General features: G+C 40.4%; 1 protein-coding gene across 8 annotated transcripts; it reads right to left on the reverse strand.

Annotated features, from left to right (window-relative positions):
• Window positions 1–5,399, reverse strand: LOC100278997 (PTI1-like tyrosine-protein kinase 3). 8 transcript variants are annotated; one of them, XR_004853192.1, is made up of 10 exons: window positions 5,202–5,348; window positions 4,907–5,033; window positions 2,324–4,304; window positions 1,497–1,738; window positions 1,262–1,391; window positions 951–1,057; window positions 787–874; window positions 557–689; window positions 396–482; window positions 1–319 (listed from the first exon to the last, which is right to left on the reverse strand). XR_004853192.1 is itself a non-coding variant. In XM_020545265.3 (9 exons), exons 3-9 carry the CDS (start codon window positions 4,257–4,259, stop codon window positions 218–220), a joined length of 2,901 nt encoding a protein of 966 aa, XP_020400854.1. In that variant the 5' UTR covers window positions 4,260–4,304; window positions 4,907–5,033; window positions 5,202–5,391; the 3' UTR covers window positions 1–217. The 8 variants fall into 8 exon arrangements, 4 of the variants coding, with proteins under 4 accessions (XP_020400854.1, XP_008662924.1, XP_008662927.1 ...); XR_002265512.2 differs by lacking the exon at window positions 4,907–5,033 and having other exon boundaries at window positions 990–1,057; window positions 5,202–5,394; XR_002265511.2 differs by lacking the exon at window positions 4,907–5,033 and having other exon boundaries at window positions 5,202–5,394.
• Window positions 5,400–13,576: the final 8,177 nt, after the last annotated feature.

The following is a 13,576-nucleotide window of genomic DNA, read 5'->3' on the forward strand; positions in this document are numbered from 1 at the left end:
TAAAATGAGAAGATCTCTCTATATTCTTTATTTAGAATTTTGAGTATTACATGTGCACAGACAAAGAAAGCACAAGTTCCAAGCCTAGATGAATGCAGTAATCATAACTTTCTGTTGGGGGCCAATCGCCTTCACGAAACCCGTGATCTTGAGCTCGCAATGACATGCAAGGAAATCACATTCCACGTGCTTCACCAATGCAGGGACGGTTACTTGTTCACTTGCTGTTCAGTAACAGGCTCAGAGCCTCGACGACGATGCTCATTTCAGGCCGGAACTCTGGCTCGTCTTGTAAACACAGTGCAGCAACAGAAGCCATCTGTTTGCCAAACTAAATCAAGAACTACACACACACACAAGAAAATAAAAGCTCGTTTGTTTAAAAGTATTGTTACCTTTCTGACATCGTTTAGTAGGTACCCTCCTCCAAGCCTTGGATCTATGCACTGTTCCACCTTGTCTTGACTAAGCATTGGTTTAGCCTGCACCTTAGGATAAGCAAATTAGCTGCTGCGTCCTATAAGAAAACTAGAAAAGTGAATGCTGGCATATGTACCCATCTAACTGCGCTCCTCGGGCCACATTGTGTCGCAACATGAAAAACTGAGCGGCCAGTTAAAAGCTCCAACAGTACAAGCCCGAAGCTGTAGACATCGCTCTTTGTGCTATACCTTCTTCTGAATGCGAACCTAACAAGTTCACAGAAGTAGCAGAATGCATATCATTTATCAGCCTAGGCACTAGTACAGTACAGCTCTCAAAGTGTGCAAGTATTCCTTCACATACTCAGGTGCTAGATGTTCCCTGACAGAATAGTACTCGGCCCAATTATGAACCCGGCGATGGGCATCATGTATTGAAACACCAATGTCACCTATTTTTGCAACATCGTTGTCAAAGAGAAGTATGTTACTGGACTTGATGTTGTTGTGGATGATACGAGGATCAACCTTCTCATGGAGGAACTCGATGCCTTTTGCAGCACTTACGGCAATCTTCACACGCTGCAACCACGATAGAGGTGGCCCTGGTCGGGCTCCCTTGATGCCCATTTTACCTAAGATCATGGCAAGCATCAAAATTATCAGCTCGCCTTTCCATGTCTTATAGTTCGTATACTATTCAGATTAACGATACAGTCGATAAAACAGGTTTAAAAAGTTTTAACATAGACCATACTATTGACCAATGTCTGACAAGAAAAGACCATATGATCACGCTAGGAACTTATGGAAGTGAATCTTGCGTTCCTCCATTATACCATGAAGAATATCATGCAAGGAGCCCCTTGGGGCGTACTCATAAGCAAGAACACGAGTTCCCCCTTCAAGAAAACATCCTAGAAATTGCACAACATTGTCATGGTAACACATTCTTAAAATGGTCGGAACCTGCAACAGAAGTATAATTTAGAAGGTAATCCTTTGCTGTACATAACAATAAATGAAGAAAAAGTGCAACTGCAAAAGTTAAAAAAGCAAGCACACATGCATGACCTCTACTTGAATTTCTTCAGAAGTACGTAGCCTTTTTACAGCAAGATTCTGCCCATCTTTAAGAACTCCCAGGAAACATTCGGCGTATGGTCCCTGTCCTATAAGAACATCATTACTGAAGTTCCCGGTTGCTTCATTCAGTTCCTCCATGGAAATGGTTGATATGAGAGTTGGGTGAAGTTTATCAATGTTGTTAACAAGGGCCCGACCAATATGTTGGCTAGGTTTATTGTTACTACCAGCTGTGTTGAAGAAAATGAAGTGTTAGAGTGGATCTACTAAAGAATGTGAAAGCATAAACACCATGGAAGAAAATATGCAAACGAGAACGACAGAGGCATGATATTTCTTAACAAAGTTTGGACATATGTTAGTCATCCCATCGGTTATAACAGGGGTCGTCGGCCTCATTTCTTTGTCCCCCTGGTTATGAAGTCCGATGGAACTCTATCCAAACAGATGTATTCTCGCTCCAAAAAAAATGTCCGACACAAAATCTACCATAACATCTAACAGAACTCAAGTCCAAATGTATCTAAATTGTACTAATATTCGACTATGGCACAACAAATAGTAAATTGTACTAACATCTAACATGAAGAAGTAAATACAATACGCTAAGGTTATTGCTTCTCTAGAAGAGCACTATGACACAACAAATAGTATATTTTGAACTATATTCATGGCATACAATTACAAATGAAAATGCAGCAAGGAGGGTGTATATGGTAAGTGTTACAGGTTTTATTTGCTTTTTATGTGTGTATCTTGTATTTACAAAGTTAAGGATGATAAACAAATATGAGAAGAGAATTTGTTTCGCGTACCAGCAAGTTTGCTTCTAGCAACAATGATCCGGAGACGGAAAAGTACATGTTCCATTTCTGGCCTCATTTGAATATCAAGTTGTAAGCAATCGATGGCAATGGAAAGGGCCTCATGAACAAAGTACCCTTCATGTTCATCACAAACCTTGCCGAACATCCCAATTGCATCACGGTCTCTCCTATAAGAATCAAGGAAGTCTGTGGTAAGCACACGAGCCCTAAGATTGTACATGTATCTCACAGTCTTCCAAGTGATGAGCTCTAAAAGAACAACTCCAAAGCTATATACATCAGATTTTTTGTTAAGAAGTTGACCAGAAACATCCCTTGGGTCTGAATAATACTTTTCTGGTCCATTGTAATGAATTGAAAACACTGTATGTTTTTGTGCACCTGAAAGTCCAAGAAATGTTGACAAGTTCACATTGAAGATTTTTGGTACAAAGTTCTCGTCCAAAAATATGTTGGCAGATCTGAAGTTTCCTAAGAGGCTGGTGCCACATGATTCAGGACTTTCAGCTGCTAATGAATGGATATGAACCAGACCCTCTGCACACTGGACTGCTATTGACAGGCGTTGTTGAAGATGAAGTTTTTTCATGGAACAGATAGTGTCATAAAGGTTTCTGTTAGATAGTGATATAGAGCCAAGCATTGTCTTGGATAGATCACAGCAAGACTCATATACACACTCTAAACTGGACTTCCCTATGTGGAAGCCAACAATATTCACAACATTTTTGTGGTTCTTTTGACTCAATATGCTCATAGTGTTCAGAAATATCTCTCTGCCAGTTTCTGAACTTGTCTCAAGTAGTCTTACTATAATTGGACGATTCATGCCGATGACTCCATTGTAGAGACATTCACACATCGATTTCCTAAAGGCCATGCTGTAGTTTTTTGTCATTTCCTTCATTTCAGTTTCATTGAAAATTTTTAGATCTCCAAATTGGTATGCTGCTAACAGTACATCCTCATCCTGGTCTCTCTGCATAGCTTTCCTGATCATCCTTAGACTATTAGCAACTTCAACCATTTCAGGACGCGTTTTGACGTCCCTCTGCAAGCATTTAGCTGCTAACTGTCCAATGCGTCGAAGAAACTTCTTGTTTTCTGCAACACTGATTTCCTCATCAAACATGTGCTGCACATCCTCCCCTTTTGTAAGAGCCTCATTAAAACTTTGAGCAAGGGTAACGGTGCCATCCACTGCTTTATTCCTTGTGATAATTTCCAGCAAAACCACTCCAAAGCTGTAAACATCGCTCTTTGGGGTTAGAATTCCACTCTCACAGTATGCTGGATCAAGGTAGCCTATGGAACCAATGACAGTGGTAGCTTGCTGGGGGCCATTAGCAGAAAGCAGTCTTGCAATTCCAAAATCTGATATCTTTGGCTGAAAATTTTCATCTAGCAGTATGTTAGCAGGTTTGATGTCACCATGAAGAACAGGACTATACATCGAATGCATGCACCATAATACTTCAGCAACCTCAATGGCAATTTCTATCCTTTTCTTCAGAGGGAAGGGAACCCGACCATTACCTCTGTTGCCATGAAGTATGCTGTCGAGGTTCCCATTGGAGATAAACTCCATGACAATCATTAGAGCATTTTCTTCTGTGCAGCAGCCCAAGAGTCTGACAACATTCTTGTGGTTTATTTGAGAGTGCACTATGACTTCCTTGGCAAACACCTCTTTGTGGGTCCCATGTATATATCTCTTTACTGCAACTGAGGATTGGTCTTCTAGCGTTCCTTTGTAGACCTCACCAAATGCCCCTCTTCCCAGAACAGACTTATACCCATCAGTTATGTTTCGTATCTCATTTTCTGTAAAATATTTCAAGCTATAGTTGTTTTCCGCTCTCTGAAGCACCTTACGCCCATTAGTTTGAAAGAAATCTCTAAGATTGTCCCCTTGGTAATCCATGCGCAACCAAGCACAGTGATAGGAATGCTATGGGTGGTTGCTTGCCTGCATAACAAGGTCCAGTAATTTTACTATTCCTAATTTGGTACTCAAGTAACCTTATACTATTGAAAAGATTCTTTGTTTTGTTCCTGAAAGATCCTGAAAACTATACTATTGAAAAGAAAGAAAACTATCCTTATAGGGGATCATAATACCTAGCTGAACAAAAGAACCTCGAAGAATCCTAACCTGCCACAGTGCAAAGTTGGAGCATAACATATATAACACGTTATCTGAATGGCAACTCTGCATTATGCTGCACCAGACCTAACATTATATGAACACAGGCTCTAGTATTACAGACTTTGAAAATTCGATATCTTAAGGTTTGAAACAGAAAGCACTAGTTTTATTTACATAAGGTTAGACAGAGACTAATTCACCCAAGGCATTGAGCTGCTGATGGATTTCAGGCGTGTTTTGGCAATCTTTTCATGCACCGGAGGAAGTTTTTGGAGTTTCAGTGTCAACAATTTCATAGGGCGGTTTCAAAGCCCTCAAGTGGAACTTGGGGAAAGTTTCAGAGAAACTAAAACAAAACTTCAATTGATAACCCAAAGGTAAAAGGATAGGGAAATTTTAGAGAAATAAAGTAACATCCATACTTGAGATGGAAACAGCCCGCGGCCGCCACACGCAGCCTGCGCTGAAGAATCATACTATCTCCTCACAATTAATGTATGCATACATGGATTCAAGGCCAAAGGACGCTCAATCTGGGACGAACAAAATCTATGAAATGAAGTCGTCACTATTAATGTATGCATACATGGATTCAAGGCCAAAGCACGCTCAATCTGGAACGGACAATAGAGACCGGCATTCGTTGAAACAGAAACAGAAACAAAAAAAAAAAGAAGGGAGAGACGGACGGAGCCTTAGTACTAGTAGGGTGCCTACCTGAACCGTAAAGGCTGTATGAGTGGACTAGAGCTTCCTCACTCTTCCGCGTACGCGCACAGAGAGCCCGGGACGACGACGGCAGCCTCGCCCCTCGATCTGCATCGGCAAGTCAATGGAGGAAGAGGGCAAGAAGCTGCCGCCACTGGCCTATTTCCACAATTTGGTTGATTTTATTAAAAAACAGGCCGCTCTGCTGGCTAAGGGGGTGTTTGGTTTGCCCCTGCTAAAATTTAGCCTCTATCATATCGAATGTTTGAACCTCCGTTCGGGGTATTAAATGTAGTCGGATTATAAAACTAATTTGTCAGCCGAAGATTAAAAGACGAGACGAATCTAGTCCAGTTGGTTGGGTCTATATTTCATACTCCTATTTAAAAGTCAAACGCTTGACGTGACCCGGGCTAAACTTTAGCAGGAGCAACCAAACACCCCCTAACATGGAACGAGATCCTCTAACGTGGGCCGCGTGGCCCCCGCGTGCGACAGGGCCCGCGCGCAGTGACCCTACTACCCCCTGCAGTACGTCAGAGGAACCGGTTCTGGCTAACATAGGAGCTACATTGATTTATTTGTTTCTATCTATTGTGCCCGTTAGGTTGGGAGCCAACTAAAATAGAGTAACTCAATTCTAATTTATAAGAAATTGTAGTAGAATAAAGTAACTCTATTTTTTGTTTGATAGAGAGCCATAAGAGTGGAGCCGCTCTGTTATATATTTGATTAGAGAGTGCATCAAAATGGCAATGTAGAATGGCGTGCATTAGAATACATAAGTACGACAGTGTGCATCGGAATATATGGTGTGCATCATAATACCCTGCAACACCTCATACATAACTATAATACAGGAATAAAAACAATGTGCAACATCTCATAATACATGAGTTCATATCACAATGATACATAACCAGAGTTCATCCAACAACCATAGTTCATTACCAGCGCAAGTACACAAGCAAAAGCACAATACATAAACATAGTTCATCCAACAACTATGATACATAACCAACATAAAAGCATCAACACCATGACACTCTAATCATGACCCACAATCTAGAAGTTCTCACTAACGAAACTCGAAAACCATGATAGCTTCCAATCGAATGGTAGATTCATGAAAGCATGAGCATCATTAGAATGCCTAAACAAGTGCTAATAGTATCGAGACTTGTGATGAAGCTAAAAACCTTGGAGATTGTCCACTGCTTCAAACAAACCATCTGGTAAAGCATTGCTTGCTTTCTCAATTGCCATTGCTAGCCTTTCACTGTCACGAAAAGGAACAATATAGACATATACCTTACTAGCAAAAAAGAGTGATCCTAAAGTAATCAGAAACATGGTTTACCAAAAAAACAAAGTATGCAGTTTTTAGAAAATTGCATACTAGGACATTGAATTGTATGCATAGACCACTTCGGTAATCCATCTAGCACTCAGACAACAACCAAAACAATGCATGAGTTTTTTTGCAAGAAATCAAACAAAATTTCTGAACAATACAGCTCTTGCAAAAGCAATATAGGTGTTCTAATATACACAGAAGCAGATTACAGATATGAAGATTTTAGTCATTTTCAGGAGTCCTAATATACTGCTATATCAAATACAAAAGAATAGTAAAATTCATACCGGCCGCCATATGTTCTTTGTAGTGCTCATGATCTAGAAGAGATGAACACGTGACGTGCGAGGGTTTAGGTTTTGAGTGAAATGTCTATTTGGGGGTTTAAATCCTCCAAAAAAAGGAGAGATGAACCTGCAAGGGAGCTCAAAAGATACATATGGACACTCACAAGTGCTTGGATCAACTGATTTCACAAGATTTTGATTTGTGCACAAGAGGTGGGAGGATGAGCTCACTGCACAGAGAAACAGAGAGGGGGAAGAAAAGGAGGCAGTGCTGCTCACCAGAGAGGGAGATGAGGAGGCCAAGCAGGAGCAGAAGACTTCGACGGAGCTCTCTGGGGATCACCGACGGCGAGAAGCCAAATCGCCAGAGAGAACCAGAGAGATGATAGTTGGAGGAGGAAATGCTTATAGCTCGGGCTCGGGCAGGAGAAATTTTTTTAAAAACGCTTCATGGGCACACCGGACAGCCTACAGTGCGTGTCCGGTGCACACCGGACAGCGCACAGTAGCTGTCCGGTGAACCACCGGATAGCGCAGCGTAGAAGAGGATCTACTCGCGCCCAGCCGGTGCATCGGACAGTGCACAGTGCAATGTCCGGTGCACACCGGACTGTCCGTGAGCCTAGACAGAGGGGGGTTTTGAAATTTTCTATGAAGTTTTGAACCAAATCAAATCCCAACTTATAAGCACACAAAAGAACACATGTTGGGACAGATATTGGCACCCTCACATATTCTCTCATATTTTTCAAAATATTTTGCCATAGGCTAGATAGTTTTTAGAGAAAATAGTCAAATGGTGAGATTTGCATTACGACTTTGCACTAGGGGTTTCATGAATGACTTGAGTTTTGAATACTCCCCCTAAGTGTAGTGCCACATGCATATCTCAAAAACCAACAATTGCATAGTAAATGAAATTTTAAGTACTAAAAAGCTTAAATGTTAAGACTTGTCAAGTTTGAGTCCGAGTTAAGCTTTTTCACTCGCTTTGTTGGCGGTTATCTTAACTAGGTTAGACAAGCCCTAAATGCAATACAAGAAATTTAAATATGCAATGCAGGCTTGGCAACACCATTTTGAGATTTAAATGAAATTTCTGAGATCAAGAATGTTTAACTCATTCCTTAACATACAAAAGCGGTTTTTATCTAGTGGCTTTGTGAAAATGTCTGCTAATTGATCTTCCGATCTCACTCCTTCTAAAATAATGTCTCCTTTAGCAACATGATCTCTAAGGAAGTGATGACGGATATCAATGTGCTTGGTACGAGAGTGTTGTACATGATTATTAGCAATTTTAACAGCACTCTCATTGTCACACAACAAAGGTACCTTTTCTAGAACTACACCATAGTCTAGAAGAGTTTGTTTCATATAAAGAATTTGTGTGCAACAAGCACCCGCGAAAATGTATTCCGCTTCGGCAGTTGACAAGGCAACACTATTTTGCTTCTTAGAAGTTCATGAAACTAGTGATCTCCCAAGCAAGTGGCATCCTCCGAATGTACTTTTTCTATCAATTTTGCAGTCGGCATAATCTGAATCGGAATAGCCAATTAAATCAAAAGTCGCTCCTTTGGGATACCACAGGCCAATGCTTGGGGTGTGCTTGAGATACCTAAGAATTCTTTTAACAGCGCGAAGATGATCTTTCTTAGGATTTGCTTGAAATTGATCACACATACAGACACTAAACATGATATCGAGCCTAGATGCGGTAAGATACAATAAACTACCAATCATGGAACGGTAAAGAGTTTGATCAACCGGGTTACCTCCCTCATCTAGGTCGAGATGTCCATTGGTAGGCATGGGTGTCTTGATTGGTTTGTACTTCTCCATGTTGAATCTTTTCAACAAGTCTTTGGTATACTTCTCTTGAAAGAGAAAGTTCCCACCTTTCATTTGCTTGACTTGAAAGCCAAGGAAGTACGTTAGCTCACCAATCATTGACATCTCGAACTCCTTCGACATCAACTCACCAAATTCTTTGCAATGATAATCATTTGTCGAGCCAAAGATTATATCATCAACATAAACTTAACAAATGAAAATATCATCGTTATGTTTCTTTGTGAATAAAGTTGTGTCGACGGTCCCGATCTTGAAGCCCTTTTCAATGAGGAAGTCACGAAGACGCTCATACCAAGCCCTTGGAGCTTGCTTTAACCCATATAGCGCCTTGGACAACCTGTAAGCATGGTTAGGATATCTAAAGTCTTCAAACCCGGGTGGTTGCTCAACATATACAAGTTCATTTATGAAGCCATTTAAAAATGCACTTTTTACATCCATTTGATATAGCTTTATGTCATAGCATGATGCATATGCAAGTAGGATATGGATGGCTTCAAGTCGAGCAACCGGTGCAAAGGTCTCTCCAAAATCTAAGCCTTCAACTTGCGAGAAGCCCTTTGCAACAAGTCTTGCCTTGTTTCGCATAATCACACCTTGATCATCTTATTTGTTTCTGACCACCCATTTTGTTCCAATGATCCTTGCATCTTGTGGAGGCTTCTCCAGGGTCCAAACTTGGTTGCGGGTGAAGTTGTTTAATTCTTCATGCATGGCATTCACCCAGTCCGGATCCTATAGCGCCTCATATATACATGTAGGTTCAACACAAGAAACAAAAGAGTGATGTTCAATAAATGAAGCATGTTTATGAGAACGAGTGATAACCCCTTGTGAAGGACTCCCAATGATTTGATCTTGTGGGTGTGCTTGAAGTAGTGATGAGTTTCTTTTGCCCACCACTTGGGAAGAAGGTCTTGGAGCATCAATATCTTCCGCTTGTACCCTTGCTTGTTCATGAGAGACAAATGTATCTTCATTTGCATGCCTCTCATCTTTTTCATCATCATGTGGTACATTTGATGAAGAAGGACTGTCAATATTTTGCACCTCTTCTTCATCTTCTTTCGGTTTGATGGCTCCAATTGGCATGTTCTTCATAGCTTCCCTGAGTGGCTCATCACCTACATCATCAAGATTGTCAAGTGCTCCTTGGGAGCCATTAGTCTCATCAAACTCTACATCATATGTTTCTTCTACCACGCCAGTGGCATGATTGAATACTCGATATGCTTTGGATTTTGATGAATAACCAAGTAGAAAACCAATATCACAATGTCTTTAAAACTTTCCTAGGTGATGGTGTTTCTTGTAGATGTAGCATTTGCATCCAAACACCCGAAAGAAGGAGACGTCTGGCTTTTTCCCATTTAGTAGTTCATAGGGAGTCTTCTCAAGTAGTCGGTGAGGACATAGAATGTTTGATGCATAACATGCAGTGTTGACAGCTTCAGCCCAAAACCTCTCCGGTGTGTTATACTCATCAATCATTGTCCTTGCAAGAGTGATCAAGGTCCTATTCTTCCTTTCAACAACTCCATTCTGTTGAGGTGTGTATGTTGCTGAAACTTCATGCTTGATCCTAATCTCATCACAATATTCATGTATGTTGGTGCTGTCAAATTCTTTTCCGTTGTCACTTCTAATCTTCTTTATCTTGCAATCAAATTCATTTTGAGCCTTCTTGGCAAACTTCTTGAATATAGATGCAACTTCAAACTTATCATGGAGAAAGAACACCCAAGTGTATCTTGAAAAGTCATCAACAATAACCAGACAGTAGAGGTTGCCACCAGCACTAGCATAAGTTGTTGATCCAAATAGATCCATATAAAGCAGTTCTAGTGGCCTTGATGTTGACATAAAAGTTTTGGTAGGATGTGTGTTAGCAACTTGCTTTCCAGCTTGACATGCACTACAAGGCTTTGCAGTTGGTGGTTTGGCTTTGCAGTTGTGGGCAAAATGTCCTTCTTTTCCACACTCAAAGCATTTGATAGGCCTATGAGTCTGTTTTGCCTTGTATTGATTTGTTGCTTTTTTTTTGCACAAAAGAATTATATCCAATACCACTCTGTTGTTTTTCATGACAGTGTTCATGAGCAATACATTTTGAAGGTATTGGCCTTTGTTGAACTTTTGCACACTTGTGGCAATATGTTTATTTTCATTCTTATGTTTCTTGACCTCATTTCTAAGCCTTTCATTGTCCACTGCCAACTCATTGTTAAAGTCATTGCTCTCTATGGCAACCTTTCCTCTAGTAGTTGCATCAGTCAAATATATCTTAAATTTCTGGTTGTCTAATGTCAAGACTTCAACTTTTTCAGTCAATTCATCATGAAGACTTGTTTGATCATCTTGGCTCAAATCATCACATGAGGTTGCTACATCAATCTTAACAGCATGGTTAATAGCCTCATGTGTATTGCAAGATAAAAGCTCATGTGCAACAAGAAGATTATCATAGTCAATTTTGATTTTTGTATAGTCTTCCTTAATTTTTACAAGTCTATCTTTCAACTCTCTATTTGCTTCATTTAATTTGTCACACTTATCCTTAGCATCTTTTAGGGAGGATTTGAGCTCATTTACAGTGGATGACATAGTTTTGTTTTTTTCTTTCATCTCATCACTAGCTTTTACAACTATGTCATATTTGGCAGTTAAAAATTCATTTTCATCTTTTAACTTATCACATTTAGCATTTGACTTCCTAATGATTTGAGTGTATTCCTTAAGCAAGTCAGCTAATTCATCATAGGAAGGTGAAGCAAATTCATCATCACTATCACTATCATCAACAATATCATTATCAATTTGTACCTTCCGTTCACCTTTAGCCATGAGGCATAGGTGAGAAGTGGATGAGGGTGATGGGGGTGGTGAAGAGAAGTCCCCAGCGATAGCGACAACTTTTTTATCATTTTCTTCTTCACTTGAAGAAGACCCGCTTGAGGACTCAATGTAAGTGAACCAGTCACCAACAATATATGCCTTTCTATTTTTCTTTTTATGGAATCTTTTGTGTTTCCCATCCTTTCTCTTGAAGAATTTTTTCCTTTTTCTCGTCATCATTGTCATCATCTTTATTGCCCTTTAACTTGTTCTTCTTGGGCTTGTTGCATTGATGAGCAAGATGACTAAGCTCTCCACAATTGTAGCAGTCCATTTCAGAGATGGGCTTTCTTTTACTGGAGAAGAACTTCTTTCTTGAGTCAAACTTGATGCCTTCTCTATTGAGCTTCTTCAACATTTTGGTGGTCTTTCTCACCATCAAAGCAATGTTAGCATCAAGATCATCATCACTTGAGGATTCCTCCTCAATTTGCACTTTAGCTTTTCCTTTCTTTTCTTGATTAGCTTTGAGAGCCAAATCTTTTCTCTTGGAAGATGACTCATCCTTGTCATTTATGTGCATGTACATTTTATGAGCATTGATCTTTCCCAATATTTGTGTAGAAGTAGTAACTGAAAGATCCATCTGATGTAGCACTATGACAATGTGTCCATATTTGTCAATTGGAAGGACACTGAGAATCTTCCTCACAACATCCGGTTGTGAAATTTGGGTGAGCCCAAGCCATTTACTTCCTCTACAAGAATGTTAAGACATGAGTACATAGCATTGGCATTTTCATTTGCAAGCATCTCAAAAGAATTTAATTTTCTCATTGCAATATGATATCTCTCCTCACGCTCACTTCTAGTCCCTTCATGTAGAGCACAAATATTCATCCATAAATCATGAGCATTTCTATGATTTCTAACTCTATTAAAGACATCTTTGCAAAGGCCTCTAAAAAGAGTGTTTTTGGCCTTAGCATTCCATTTTTCATAATTGAACTCTTCTCCTACAAGATTTGCGGGATCTCTTGGTTCGGGGAACCCTTGTGTGGTGGCTTTGTAGACACCAATGTCTATAGCCTCTAAATAAGCTTCCATAATTTTTTTCAAAAACGGGAGGAGGTCCATCCCCGCCGGACATCGCTACTCTAGCGGTTAAGTTAATCTAAGAGCAACAAGGCTCTGATACCAATTGAAAGGATCACGATGCCCAAGAGGGGGTGAATCGGGATTTTCTAAAAATCAACAACAATTGAACCCTAAGCAAGAGCCCAACTTCACCCAACAACTAGCAATAAGAGAATACTTCTAGACTACAACAATACTAAGACAAAACTTCAACTACTTGCTAAACAAATGCACAAGGTAAAATGCTTGAATTAAATGCGGAATGTAAAGCAAAGTTTAGAAGACTCCTCCATTTTTTCTCGAGGTATCGAAGAGTCGACACTCTTCCCTAGTCCTCATTGGAGCACCCGCGCAAGGGTATCGCTCCCCCTTGGTCCACGCAAGAACTAAGTGCTCACTATGAGATGATCCTTTGCCACTCTGATGATGTGGATCCCTCACGACCGCTTACAATCTCGAGCCGGGTCACCAACAAGTCCTCCAAGGTGACCACCGTGCTCCCAACGCCACCAAGCCGTCTAGGTGATGCCGATCACCAAGAGTAACAAGTCGTACACTTTCACTTGACCAAGAGAAGCCTAATGCATGCGGTGTGTAACACCCGGGTTTTAAGGGACAAAGTCGGGTGCATCTCATACATGCGCCAAAGAAGACAACATATATAATAACAGAGTGTATAGAGACAAATGTCACAATAACATTAGAGTACTTATTACATTGCGGAAGTCTTACAAAATAAAAGATAAATATAAAACGAACTAAGGATCATCCTTGGCGTCATAAAGTCAACTGGGAGACACCACCTAGATCAGATCGAACTCCTCGTTGTGTGGCTCCTCTTGAACCACCTGTTCTTCTCATGTGGGGGGGGGGGGGGGGGGTGAGACAGCAAGGGTAAGCTCACACATGAT

Source organism: Zea mays, chromosome 10 (genome assembly GCF_902167145.1).
Source record: "Zea mays cultivar B73 chromosome 10, Zm-B73-REFERENCE-NAM-5.0, whole genome shotgun sequence".
NCBI classification, from domain to species: domain Eukaryota; kingdom Viridiplantae; phylum Streptophyta; class Magnoliopsida; order Poales; family Poaceae; genus Zea; species Zea mays.